This window comes from Poecilia latipinna, unplaced genomic scaffold (assembly GCF_001443285.1).
Source record: "Poecilia latipinna isolate Pla-1442-1.1 unplaced genomic scaffold, P_latipinna-1.0 Scaffold193, whole genome shotgun sequence".
In the NCBI taxonomy this organism is placed as follows: Eukaryota; Metazoa; Chordata; class Actinopteri; order Cyprinodontiformes; family Poeciliidae; genus Poecilia; species Poecilia latipinna.
The window spans coordinates 479,175-493,749 of NW_015112809.1; the positions used below are offsets into that span (position 1 = coordinate 479,175).

The window sequence follows — 14,575 nt, forward strand, 5'->3', positions numbered from 1 at the left end:
AAAAATTAATATTGCTCCCGCCTTTTTTCCTTCCTTCTCCTGGAGAAAAAAGGGGGAAAAAAATTTTTTTTTTTTTTTTTTTTTTTTTTTTTAAGAAAAACAGGAAAAAAAATGTTTTTAGAGGAATTAGATGAAATTACGTTCTGAGCAACTAACCTGTGATCTTGGCCTGACTTTCAAGCAGCAAGTTCTCTTCACTGTTACTTTCCCTGAAATTAACCAGACTTCCATCAAACACATCACCATCAACCACATCGCAACCAACCGCATCGACATCAACCGCAAGGTCAGTCTCTGGGTCAAGGGTCACAGTGACCAGGTCCTCTGGGAGGTTGGAGATCAGTGGCAACAGCATCTGGCTCTTTCTTTTCAGGGCCGTGTTCTCTTTGCTGACCTGTGCACCAGAGGAGACGACGGTTAGATGAGGAGAACGATGCAGCGCCATTGCCTGCCTTATTTGTGAGCTTTAATTAATTGCTTGACATGAAGAGTTACTTTGAGAGCCAGAGCCTCCGCGCTCTCCCTGCAGGAGCGCTCCACCTGGAATTGGATCTCCAACATGTTCATCTCCTTCAGCAGCTGATTGGAAGCTGATCACAGAAAGGAGAGAGGGTTTTTTTTCTTTTCAGGCACAACAAAAAACAAACCCTAGAAGAATCTTTATTATTTTCAATTTGGACATCTGAAACATTTTTGTGTGACATTGAAAAATCTACAATGCCCTAGAAGTGTTTCTACTATTTTTTTATTAACTTTTCACATGGTGTAAAGTCGAGTGATAGACCAACTGCATTCCTTAAGGACCAATGTCTTAAATATCTTAAATGTCTTAAATGTGTCCCTGCTCCAGCAGATCCAAAGCATGTCAGCTGGTTCTATTCATCTCATACTGGTGTGTTGAATCAGGGAACATATGTAAATCATGCAGCACATCATCCTTTGGTGACTTTCAAGTTTTGATTTTTTTTTTTAATGCTCCCCTTCATGCACAGGAGAATTTAAAATTCTTTACAGATAAAATAGATGGAAGTGGAACAATAGTGGAACAATATTTGGTGTTCAATTTCCTTATTTAGCCCTCTTTATTTTAATACCCTTAAATGATGAAATGATTTTTATGGTGGAATAGTTTAGATTAAAGCATATTAATGTTGTACTTCCACAAATCTAGTAGAAAATTGGAGGCAAAACTTAATAAATGGTTGAAATAAATCTTTTTTTTATGTCCAAGCGGTAAAGTAGAAAGAAGAAAAATTCCTTCACCAGAGAAGTTTCTACAAAGTATTGACTCCAGAGAGCTGAACAGATCCACATATCTCTCTTTTTTGTTGTTGTTTGTGAACTATGAAACACGTTGAAACATTATTACATCCTTGATTGAACACTTCTTTTATGTTAGCCAGTCATGTAGTGTTACCAGGAAATACAATAAAGTTTGAGGCTTTCAAATAAAAAAAGTCTGACGGATGTAAACACATTTGCAGAGTACTGTATGTTTTTGATTCCCTCCTTCCAAAAGGGAAAATAAATAAATAATACTTCTGCACATGAACTCAGTCGAAGCTCAGCAGAAATGCTAAGAACCTATCAGTGAACGTGTCCCTGCTTTGCGTCGCTCTGTTTGTGTTGTCGCTGAAACAAACCTGCGACGATCACAAACCGCTGCAAACTCTCACCTTCCTCCAGCTCCATCAGCCTCTGATTGGCCTCGTCTCGCTGCTTCTCCAGGATCTCGCACTAACAATCAAAATCAGCGCAAGTGAGCAGAAGAAAACACATCAATCCGCTCGCATCAAATTCATTTTTATTCGCATTCTAAAGCCGTCGTCAGCCTCCACCGGAGGCACAAATATGATTTTGCCATTATTAATGCAATCAAGGCTGCAAACGTGGACTCTGCATTGTGCTTTGAGTTCCGCAATTTTGGCTCATTTTTCACCTTTCTCGCAGATGTCGTTTTAAATTACACCGGGACATTTGCTAAGAAAACATCCAAATAGGAGCAGTGAAGAAAAAAAAAAAAATCAGATGTCAACACATCTGAGCAGGATTCATCTTTTTCCTCATGTGCTGCTGCTGATTGTCTCTAATGCACACTGTAACAGCAGTACCTGAATATCTTCCCAATCCTCAGAAGATAAGCAGCTGTCCTCATCAGAGTCTGCAAGGAGAAACAAATCATTTTTATTTTTATTTTTTTCATTCGCACACAGCGGACAGATTGGGGAAACTAATTTGGAAAAGACAAAGCAGACGCATCCCAGCGTGGCTGGAAAAGGAAGTCCTCCGTGCGTTTCGCTCGCACAGATAAAAAGGGATGTGAAATTGCAGAAAGAAGCCGATCAACATGTTTCGGTTTCTGTCACACTGGACTCAAGTGACAGGGAAAGTGAGTCACTCGCTGCTCGACCGTCTGACACGTCGTTTTCACTGATCTGGTGATGAGACTTTAAATACCGCTGCAGGCGACTTGGTTCGCTTAGATGAGATGTTTTAGATGATCGAGCTATGTAGTTTTGTTAATTAATGTAGCAAGAAAGTAAACAGTTGTATCCTAAAAGTCTCTCGTTTGGCCTCATCGGTTCCACCAGACATACCTTTTGATTCGCTGTTCTTCTCAGAGAAAACTGACTTTCTCACGAAAAACCTTCCAAGCACTTCAATTATCTTCTTACCGATCGTTCCTGAATTTTAACATGGCGCTCTTGTGTCTTTCTTTTTAGTATTTCTTTGAGCATTATGCTTGAGGTGATTTTTTACAGGTTAACTTCTAGAATATAGTGTCAAATATCTTTAAATCTTAAATAACTCTTGCCAGTGTAAAAATAATGGACTTCATGTAGTTTTGAATTTGCCTTATAACCATTCCCAGATTGATTGTTGGCCACAGTTGCTGCTCTGACGTCATTGCTGGTGTCTGTCCGCCCTGACATCGTGTTAAACCATAAAGAAATCAACCAATACTCCTGTTTCTATACCCCATCAGTCAGTTATGTAGAATTATAATACATTACAGTAAATTTTGAGGCTTTACTGCACATAAAAGCTTTAATTTGTCCTGATAAATAAATTTAAAAAAAATCAAAGTTTAAAACCCACAGTTCATGAATACAATCTTACGTGCAAAGGACAGACTCATTGTCATTTTTGCAGTCTTAATTCATTTTAAAAAAAACAATGTGAAACAACGTCAACTTGTTTCATGTCTTTTTTTCTTTTTTTTTTACAATGCTATACAGACGATGTTTTAAAATGTGCTTCCAAGCAACATTTCATTTACAGTTTAAAAGTCTTGAAGGCTGCTTCAATTCCTGGTAAACCAGATTAAGTCAGACTAGGTGCAAAAAGTTGAATCAAGAAATGGATCAAGTGAAGCTTTAAAAAGGCAAAAGTGAAAGAAATAAAGCTTTTTCAGATAATAAAATAACATGTCTACTGGCCAGCTGCCAAAAGTGAAACATTTTCTGCTTTTATGATCATTATTTTTAACCAATTTAATCACCAACGATTTAAAAAATATATATATGTGAAGTTAATTTAGCAAGATTTTATTTATTTTATCCATCCATACCTGCAACTGTGCTCTCCTCATCTTGTATCCACATCTTTCTGAACGCAAGATTTCAGATGTTATACTTTTTTAAAAAAAAAAAAAAGCTGTTGAATCCAGCACAATGAATACGCTATGATTTCTCTGAAAAGCAGCCAGTTTATACTGAAACTAACAAGTGGTACTTCTGACTAAACCTCGCCCCCACTGCCAAATACAAAAATGAGGAACTTAACGCCTCACTCAAAAACGTAGCATTAGTCGCAAGAAGTTTTTCTTATTAGAAAAAAGTCGGTTTTTGTCTTAAATCAGTGGTATTTAGTGATCAGGAAGTTTCACACAGTAAAAAGAAAAAAAACGCAGCTCTGCTTTGTGCATATGGCGTCTTAAGAGTCGACTCTGTCTCTCTGCTGCAGACTCAATGTCACTCAAGCAGCCGGAGCAATGCAAGAGCTGCTTTCACTCCTCTATTAGCATCTGTGCTGGAGTTCATGACCTGTGAAGCATCAGCAGCCCACCATAGGAACCATATTTCTGGGTGAGAAGTTGGCAGATGACTGAGGGCTGGTGGCACCGATGATGCTGATGACACACATTCCTCCACTGTGAATAATTTACGAGCTTCAAATTCCTGATCCCTCACTCCTGTTTTATTCATCCACCTGCCTTCCAGGAGTTGATTTATAGTAGAACACTAGATTTACTGTCTTTGGTGAGTTTTGGCAAACGCTGGATTTGATGAGCTGGATGGAGGTTAGAATAAATAGATAGATAGATAGATAGATAGATAGATAGATAGATAGATAGATAGATAGATAGATAGATTTTTTTTCTGAAACACCATAAAGTATAACATTTTTATTTTTATTTTGTTGTAAGTGTACTGTAATAAAGTGAACATTGAATTTTCCACCACTTCATACTATAACCAAAGTAACTGGTAGAATATATTCTTCTTTTTACAACATTTTTTATACTTAAATGTAGAGAACGCAGCAAATCTCTTAACATGATTTATTTAGAAATAATTCGAAAAGTAACATTTATCAGATAATATTTCGATATCTTAAATTAACGCAGCTATTTAATAGAATGTAATACTTGAGTGACATTCTGGTCCACACTCCATACCAGTTGGTGGCGGTAATGCACCATTTTCGTTGTTTGCCAACCGCCAGTAAACATCAAAGAAGAAGAAGAAGAAGTAGCGTCTCTTAACATGACGACACAAATGGACAGAAGCAATAGGAAGTCTTAAAACGGCCAAATAGCTAAGAGTAAAATGAAACGCCTCATACTGGAGTATTTCACAAGAAAACCAGGTAATGAGTGTAAATTATGTAGTTTCTCTTCCAACTTTTAACAGCTGTTTTACATTTTAAATCTATAATCAGCTCTTTTCTACCGTTTTCCCCCCTCTAAAGCTAACTTGTTGACGTGACGCTAGCACGTTTCTAACAAACAGCTGTTGCTTTTTCAGACTGAAGAAGCTGAAAACAGCTTCAATTTTCAGCTTCTTGTGTGAGTAATGCTGATTTTTTGTCATTTTAATTTTGTTTACCTTGTGCCATTAATCCTAAATTAATACAAGCAAACTACTTGGCTAACGTCATCATAGCAGGCTAACTTGCTAGCTAAATGTTTAGGGAGGTTAAAAGAGAAGGAAACATAACTTTTGTTTACAATTACAAAACTTTCACTAACGTTTGACCCAACCGACCTTTGACTCCACAGAAAATAATCTTTGCATAGCCATTAAAAAAAGTAATGTATCACACTTCCTACAGAGAAGGTCAAAAAACAATCGGATATATATTTTGTTGTATATGAGAGCCATATGCAACAGTATTTTTATATGTTTATATTCTATATTATGTTTTTACTGTTTTCCAACAATAAAAAAAGAACTGTTACTTCACTCACCACAGATAAAGTTTCAATAAAAAACTAAATGTCCTCATTTAAATTCCTGCAGACACATTGCTGACAGCCGGGCCTCTTTATTTTTAGAAATATTTAAAATAATCACAAGAACTCATTTAAATTTTATTCTTTTCTTCCGCCCCCGGGGTTCAGGAGGACGTCCTGCACGGTGCAGGGATGAAAAGCGTTTTTGTGATGCTTTGTCCTTGTGATTTAATGACTCTTTTCTTCCCTCCTGTACTGCTTGTGGCCATTCCGGGCTCCACCTGAGCACCAGAACCTCCTGCAGCCCAGGGCCGTGACCTTCACTCGTGACCCTTCAGCGTCTTCAGAAAGCTTCGCCATAACAGGTCACATTAGCATCAGCGACTGTCTAGAAGAGCTGGACATCATTTAGGAAGTTGATTCTTCTTATTTTTTTTTTTTCAGTATGTTTTATTTATTCTGGTTCGATGGAAAACATTTCTTTGTGAATCACTTGGATCAGTGAAAGTATAAGTTTATGTCCATTCAGCCTTCGTTGCACTTTTTTGTCTAATTACGCTCATTCATATCTATTTCACTCGTAAGTCTGCTTTCTTTTAATGTGAAAGGATAAAGTTATAACAAATGAATGCATTAAGCCAGTAACATAAAATTTATTAAATGTGTACAATTTATATAATTACCTTTTACAGAAAACAGTGTAATTAAATATAAAAAGTAAAAATGATAAACAGTAAATCATCTTATGTTCACCTACAAAGCATTGAAAAAGTAACCACAAATTTACAAATCTTCAGGTTACAACCACAACTTTCATTGTACTTTATTGTTTCTTGGGACACATTAACACAAAGTAGCACTTAATTGTGGATAATGTGATCAAACTTTTTTAACAATTAAAAATGCAATAAAATAAAAATGAAAAATCCTTAATAAAATCAATTTCAACCAATTATCTCAATTTCAACCAATTATCTCATGAATTTACCTGATTGATAAAAATAGTTCACCTGTGCATATGCATAATAAATGCAGCAGTTCTGTGAAGGCCTCAAGTGAACATTGGGGGAACAAACAACATCATGGAGGGCAAAGACAGCAGAGAGAAGGTTGTGTAGAAGATTGAAGTAAAGTTAGGTAATGGATAAAAATCCAATGGGGCGCAACAACAAACACACATCGACAGACCAGGCAAGGGGAGCGTCAACCAGGAGTCCCGTGGCAATTTGGACGAGCAGTAGCTCAACGGAAAACCAATATTCTGCTCTTATTAAAGACCTGAAATAAGAAAATCAAGAGTGTGCAGTTTGCCACAAGCTGTAAAGAGGACACAGAATCACGTGGAAGAAGTTGTTCTGGTCAGCTTAGACCAGAATTTAACTTTTATTGGCTTCATGAAAAATTATTTGCTGACAGGAAAACTGGTCAGATGGAATAAAGCTAAATCCAGAGCAGCGGTCAGAGGGAACAGAGTCTTTAGACATGCTAGTTGGACAAATCCAACCAACATCTGGGTATACAGATGTTGGAATGAAGAAGTCCAAAGTATATTGGGTTGAGTAATGACTCAAAGTCCTTGTGCGTGCGAGGACTGAGGCAAACGTAGAGGACTATGGCAAATGATACAAGTTTTACGTGTGTGGGGTCGGTTGGACCCCATTTCTACATACAAGGATTAAGAATGCAAATAAAGAGCCCACTATTCAGATTTTAGAAACAGTTTCATTTTCCTTCCACGTTACATTTGCACCATGCTTACATCACATTTATCCCCAATAAACAACCTAATCGAAGGTTGTTGTAGTGTGAGGACGTCCTTAAAACTCCTAAGGATGTGAATGCTTTTTCAAGGCATTTTGCAAGTTGAGGATTCTTCACACGTTTGTGCTGAGATCAGCCCCGTCTTCAGTTCCTTCCTCATTGAACCGCGCGGATGATCCAAGACTCCGTGAAGTCACGCAGCGTGAAGTAGCTAATGTGCTTTCAGCTGTGAGCCGCAGCCTGCATGTGCTGCTACGCACTAATGACCGAGCACCGTGCAGGCGAGGGCAGAGAGGGGTTGAGCGAGTGTTGTCCTCGGACAATAAGTCGATGGCACACCAACAACGCAGGCGAGCTGATGAAACGACGCAGTTCAGAAATGAAGCGGCTGCTGTCCCAACGAAGAGCGGCGAGCTGACCTGTCCGTGTTTGACATCAGTCACAACAGGCATTTCATTTCATTTCAGATTTGGACATCACCATAGATAAATTTCAGCCTGACTACATTGAAATATTTTTTTAATCTGACATCGCTGCGGTTCATAAAAGAAAGAGGAAAAGCCGATGTTAAAAGTTCAAGTTCGCGGTCATCTGAGGACACGAAACACGTGCAACCCACTAATCTGCCTCTGAACTGTGGCCCTAACCGTTCGCTCTGCTGTTTCCTATTGAGGGATATAAATAGTGTATGTGCGCTCAACTTTTATTTGACGCCATGTGATGTTTACACAAAATGAAATAATCTGACCCCTGAAAAAAAAAAAAAAAGGGATCCAGCCTGTGTTTTGATGTGGAGGTTGCATCTTTTGTGATTTGTAGGAGGAACATTTACAGAATGAGTTCTTTTAAATCCTTGGTTGCCCTCAGCGTTTTACTGATTGTTACCTTTAAACAAGCTGATTCAATCATAAATATATTTTGGGATTAGAATTAGGACAGAATAACTTCCTTAATGAGGATAACTTTAAGTGTTATCCACTTTTCAGAGAAGCTACACTATAAAACCCTAAGCCTTAAACATTTTTAAAAAGCTTTTTCTAACTTTGCTGTAGAGATATGATTTTAATTTATGGTCTGCAATCTAAAAACAATCCATTTTCTGACATTTTGATCTCTTAATTTCTGATTTAAGTGTTTAAAGTTCCTCTCTTTTGTCTTTTTTTTTCTTCAGAAAACAAGTTTTTCTTTGCCCCATTTACTTAATTTGTAAATTATACAGAGGGTTTTTATCTATTGCCTGAATCAACAACTGGCTGCCACATTGATTGATTTTGATCAATTTTTATATTTTGTGGAAAGTTATTTGACATTAAAGTGCTCCGTCAGGGTCCCTTAGAGACGCACACACAAAAAATGCTATAGAAATGTTTCAACATATTTTATCAATTTTAAATTAAAGAATGCTATCATTAATTACATTCCTCATCACCTGGCAAATATAAATCAATTTTCTGAAAATATTTAACCCTTTAAATATCAGTATTATTGATTAAGATATCTCTTTTTTTTTAAAGAATTTAATAATGTTTAATATTCACCAATAAAATTTTGGTGGGCATTATTTAAGTTTGTAAAAAATTATATATATCATTTGTTTTATTTAATATTTGTTTTTATTTTTATAATTGTTTTTTATTTTAAGGTATGCAATAAGTTGATTTGCAGCACATAAAATACAATTTTCATGTTTTGTGAAGAATAAAACATGAAATATTGAAAAGATTTCAATATTCTAATTTTAATGTGTTATCTTGAATTTTTAATGGGAGACAAAATCTTGCCAGAGAAGCACAGATTAACCTAGTTAAATAAGAAAAAAACTAATGATGAAATATGAGATTTTATTGAATCTGCATTCCCACAACTAAAGTTAACAAAAATAAATCTAAATCTAATCAAAAACCCAAAAATAAATGTCCTAGAGGAGGATTAAAGGTGAGCAAAGCATAAATAAGCTCCAGGTTTCAAAACGCTATAGGCAGCAGAACGACTCAAAACGGGTCGCTTAATATTTTATTAGTTGCTTAAAGCGTCGCCAAGCAACAACCAAAAAAAGGGACTCAATTAAAGGACATAATCTTTCTAAAGCATCTTAATTGTTGTTTATAGGTTTTCCTTTCTCCCTGTTGCCTCACTTCCAAATATCACGATTGGTTCGAGCACAATGCGTGCCTCTCAAGTTAAAAAACTGAACCCTGGCAACCCTTTACGCCCTCCGTCATCTGCATGAACTCAGCTGCCTCTGCTTAAAAAACAAACAGCTCCCTAATGAAGCTGAGAGAAAGTGACGCGGCCGCGGCATCAGTTCGTTTAATACTCGCAGCACAATGGGCCGAGGTGACAGATCGTTGGATTTCATCACCACTGATATGATTTTTGAGGGAGTGAGGGGAGCGGAGAGGAGGGCTGAAGGATGTGATTATGGGCTGGGGTTTTGCATCCAGCGTGTGAAATTAGCCAAATCTGAGTCAGGCAGCGAGATTAGGAGGCAGAGGAGGGGGAAAAAATATTTTTAAAAAGTCACACTCACCTGTTTCGGGGCCGCGGCCTACTCAGCTCTAATAACTGTGTGATTGGATTATGCCGGCTTTTAGCAGCGCCGCAGCTGCAGCTGACAGAGGGAGCTCTCCGCGCTCAGGTCGGGGCTGGGGTCAACGAGAGGCCAGCGGAGGCCGTGACCTTTTTTTTTTCTTTCTTTCTTTCTGCGGAAGACGCAGCCTTCGGCGGCGCTGCGCAACAGGAAGGGGAATGAAAGATTTTAAGAGACAAATCACAAGAGGAGGAGGGGAGGGAGAGGTTTTTCTTTGTTGGTTTCTTTTTTTTTTTTTTCATCTTAGCTCGGTGGTGACATGTTTGATTTCTGTAAATTCACAGAGGAGGATGTTTGAATTTAACAGGGGGAGCGGGAAAGATGGAGTGTGCTCGAGGAGGGAGACGGGATGTGTTGTGACAGAAGAGCCTCGCAGATACTGCTGGCCTCCTGGTGACTCCACTGTACGCTGGAAACAAACAAACAAGCCAACCGCTGCTGATGCCGCCTCCACCAAACCTATATCTGCTGCCTCACACATCCCTCCTTTCACAAAACCTATTCAGTTTTGTCCAAACAGGAATCATCTCTTTTTTTTTTTTTGTAGTAATAATTTAGTTGTTTTGTTTTTTTTAGAGCCACCGGCTATTTATGCATCCTCCTAATGGGATTTTGAATACGATTCCCATTTGACATCATATCATGAAGTCACAGCTTCCAATGGCAGCTATTCCATAATCCTCACGCAAACATCCGAGGCTGCAGGTGTAAATGAACGAGTCCGGGCTGTTGTCACTGAGAATAGCAGCCTGATTATTCACTCCTCCCGTGGGGGTGGAAGTGGGCCAGCGGATTTGTCTCCGCATCAGTTTAGACCAGGGGATGATGTCCGAGTCTATTGGAGAGAGTAAGTGACGATATTCCCCCTCTGGGATTGGTCTCAGCGCAGCAGCGCACAGACGCCCGAGCTCCCTGATTGGTAAAGCCGAGAGGACGAGCGTCCAGAAAACGGGATTTTGGGCTTCTCAAGGACGAAACGTGCAATCCGGCATCGTTCACACCGAAACACTCTCATCCGGCTGGGTATTCCGTATGAAGTCTAATCGATAATCAATGGTGAAATAGTACGTCTGCCTTAAACAGAGCGGTAGCTTCTTCCTCACCGTATCTTGGTTGCAGGTTTTTTATCACAGATGTATCCAAATTACAATGGCTCCTGGAAGATTTCTGAGTTATGCTGCAGCAGGATAACCCAACTATGTTTTCTCAAACAAATAATATTGGTCGAAAGAACATAATTTAGAATCTAATAAATTTTCGAGGGGCTTGCTATGAATGAATAAATGATTTTCTCTAACTTTTTGTTATTGTTGTGCTGTTCCTGCCATGTTTATGAACGTCACTGTAAAACAATACAAAAGAAATGACTGACTCTGCAGGTCATTTTGACATTTTGGATCATTTTTGTGTGTAATTCTTTTCTGCTTCAGAAGGATTATTTTTTGTTTGCTTGCTTTATCATCAAAGAGCAAACCAAATATCACAATATTTTCTCTTTTTTTATTTGGGCTTATCCTTTTAGTTAATTTGTGTAAAATAAAAATCAATTGAAGAAATAAAATCAGGCAAAATGTAAAAAAAATTTTGGAAAATAAACAGTCAAATAAGAGGTAGTCTAAATATTAGAAAAATTATTGAAGATGTTTTATTTTTTGCGTATCCACATTTTTTTTTTTACTTAATTTTTCTTGGAAGCCTTGTAATAAATGTTCTTCTATTAAATCATAAAATAATCTGTTTATGCTGTATGTTTACTAATGTTTGGCTTTAATAGGAGCAAGCGAACCGTCTTTTCTGAAAGCGTTTCTGTGTGTGTGTGTCTGTTCCCTTCATGCGCTGTAGGTGGCGCTCTAGCTCTGCCATCTGCCACTTGTTGCTCTGCTCTCTCTTCAACAGGTTCCTCTGAGCTGCAGAGCTGAATCGCTTCATAAATTTTCTTCCTGTATAACAAAGAGGAAGGTGCTGCCTTCCAGCATCCTCTTCACTCCTTATAATAAAAAATATATAGAATAATTATTTTTATTATTGTATATTATTTCTACACCTCTGCATTTATCTTCACGGCTCCACACAGACGTCATGCATGACTCCAGAAACAACGGCGCCTGACAGCAGCCCAGACGTGCCGTCAGAGCCGTCCCTCACTGGGTTTTTATAAAACCATCACCGCCTCACAGGGATGAGTTCAGGGGTTGGCGGGGGAGACCATCTGCTGGACCCGGCACTAAGTGGCACCATCTCTGGGTTTTTACAGAGGAGGAAGCCCGGTGTCTGATGGTGATACACTGTCTGCAGCTCAAACAGTGAACAAACACCGAGCGCTTGGCGTCCAAATCACTTATACGTCTTTAACACCGGATTGCGTTCTTCACTTGCTATTATTATTGAGGAAATGTGTTGGATTGATTGCCGAATAGCACAAAATGGACTGGAATAAGTTCAAAATCAGGTCTGACAATAGAAAAAGAATAATCAGATATAAAGGAGATGATATTTGTATCGTCTGAAACATAAAAAAACACCTGAAGAAGGAGTTGATTTTTTTTTCCTATTTTGCCCTGAATTAAGTTTTTTTTTTTTTTGCTAAAATGCTGGAGACTATATTCTATCTATAATTTATGATTTTTTTTTTCTTAATTTACAGATTTCTAATTATTTGATTCTAGTATTTATTAAACAGGTATAAAAACTTTTGAATCTGCAACATCAGTAAAGATGAGCAACTCTAATTAAATAGACCGATGAGTAAAAGGGTTTTTGTTTTGTTTTTTTTAAGTGACAAGAATTTAAATATTTATCCATTTCATTAACACTTTATTTATGCGCATTAAAAATATATCAAAACATCTAAAGATTATTAGATATGTTTACATAAGAAATACAAAAAAAAACATCTATTTTGTTTGCTCAACTTCTTTGTTTTTCTAGTGTTTCGGTTTTTGTGACATCAAAATATTCAAATGAAATTAAAACTGCATAGTGCTAAAAACGACTGAAAACAAACTTTAAACTCTTTTGTTTTGTTTTGTTGTTCCAAATATTAACTGGAAGCTGTAATGGAAATAAACATTTTCTCCTAAGCAGAAATGTTCCTATAAATTTTATAAAAACTGAGTTTCTTGATGCTCAAAGTAATGAATACATTTTGTTTTCTGGTATTACATTAAACTTTATTTAATAACATCTAATAATTAAACGAGAGAATGTAGAGCATTACAGAGATACTTTACAGAATTAAACTGTCTGAAGGTAAAGGTGTTTTTTTAAGTACTTGAAATTAAAAAGACACATTTTCATAAGTTGTTATAAAGAATTTTTATTTTGAAGAAAATAATTTTTCTTTTTTTTAGTTGGGAGTTTACGGCATAAATTAAAATAAAACTTATGAACTACAACCAGTGAATTTATGAGTATATTTACATCTGTGGTGAGACAGAAAAGGTTTGATTTTAACTCTTCATTGAGACATTAATTAGTATTGTATTAAATAAACGTCAGACTTCAGTATTCTGAAATATCTTTATTTTAGATTAAAACTGCATGCTTCAACAAGAATGTTGGCTTAATTAAATCCTGGCGTCAGATTGTGTGTGCAGAAGTCTCAGTTTTACAGCGACGGTTTCAGTAAAGCTGCTGATGGAGATTAAAGGACGGGCCGGTCCAGAACCAGGAGCTAAAGGGAAAAAAGTCAGTTTTTATCTCTCAGACCACACCCATGTCTCTGTTTCCTTCCATCTCTTCATCCCTCTATCTCTCCTCCCTCTTTTACGGTTACACAAACACATTTTCATCTGCATCATGTTGTTTCTTTTTTATTCCTTACCTTGAATTTTCTTTTAGAAACCTTCTTTTTCCACTCAGTATCCATGTTTGCAATATTCCCTCTTCTTCTTCTTCTTCTTCTTCTTCTTCTTCTTCTTCTTCTTCTTCTTCTTCTTCTCCTTTCTCCAACTTTTTTCTTTAAACACTCAGCTCTCCCCTCAAACTTCCCTCTTAAAACTCTTCCTCCCCCCATTTCCTCCCACCCTCTCCCACCTCAAACTGCTTCTTCTTCTTCTCTTCTTCAGCGCCATTTCTCCTCCCACCATCCCTCCCAAAACTTCCCGTCCCGTTTCTTCTTCCCCTCCCCTCCGCCCCATCGCAGTGTTTGTTCACTTCTCCTTACTTCACCCACCTCTCCTCTTCCTCCTCCACCTCTTCCTCCTCCTCGGTGCAGCTGGTGGGGCCCTTCCATTAGTCCTGACATGCAGAGGCACTGATTCTGTAAAGGTCATGACCTCTCGCAGTAGGCTGCACCAGGGCTTAGCGCGACACTCTTGCACATCTGCGTGCCCTGGGTTGCCCATTACATGCATAGCTTGCCCTTTCCACAGCACACACACACACATACACACACACACACACACAATCACAAAACTGCAAAGAAACAAACCCACACACACACACACACACACCGTTAGATGAACACACACAACTCTGGCCCACTCTCATCAATGCTGACAAGACTTAACCCCTCCTTCGGTAGCACCTACTGAGTTCACAGCAGCTCTGTGTGTAGGTGTGTGTGTGCTTTTGTTTGTAATACCTTGTGGGGACGATTTTCCTGACATATACTACATTGTGGGTACCAATTGCTCCTTGTGGGGACCGGAGCCTGGTCCCCACAAGGGGAAACCCTGTTTTTGGGTCAGGGGTCAGAGTTGGGGCTAAGGTATGAATTGAGTTTTGGTTGGGGTTAGGGTTAGGTATGTGATGGTTAGGAAAAG

General features: G+C 38.0%; 1 protein-coding gene across 2 annotated transcripts in view; it reads right to left on the reverse strand.

Moving 5' to 3' along the window:
* Positions 1 to 13,700, reverse strand: part of shtn2 (shootin 2) — a 27,744-nt gene extending 14,044 nt beyond the window's left edge. Inside the window, exons 1-5 of one of the 2 annotated variants that reach the window (XM_015030840.1) lie at positions 13,633 to 13,700; positions 2,112 to 2,161; positions 1,677 to 1,737; positions 496 to 590; positions 157 to 394 (exon numbers count right to left, since the gene is read on the reverse strand). In XM_015030840.1, the coding sequence (XP_014886326.1) occupies positions 157 to 394; positions 496 to 590; positions 1,677 to 1,692 (349 nt within the window). In that variant the 5' untranslated portion in view covers positions 1,693 to 1,737; positions 2,112 to 2,161; positions 13,633 to 13,700. Of the gene's footprint in view, positions 1 to 156; positions 395 to 495; positions 591 to 1,676; positions 1,738 to 2,111; positions 2,162 to 3,571; positions 4,174 to 13,632 lie in introns of those variants that run through there. The other variant, XM_015030839.1, reaches the window with a different exon arrangement.
* Positions 13,701 to 14,575: the final 875 nt, after the last annotated feature.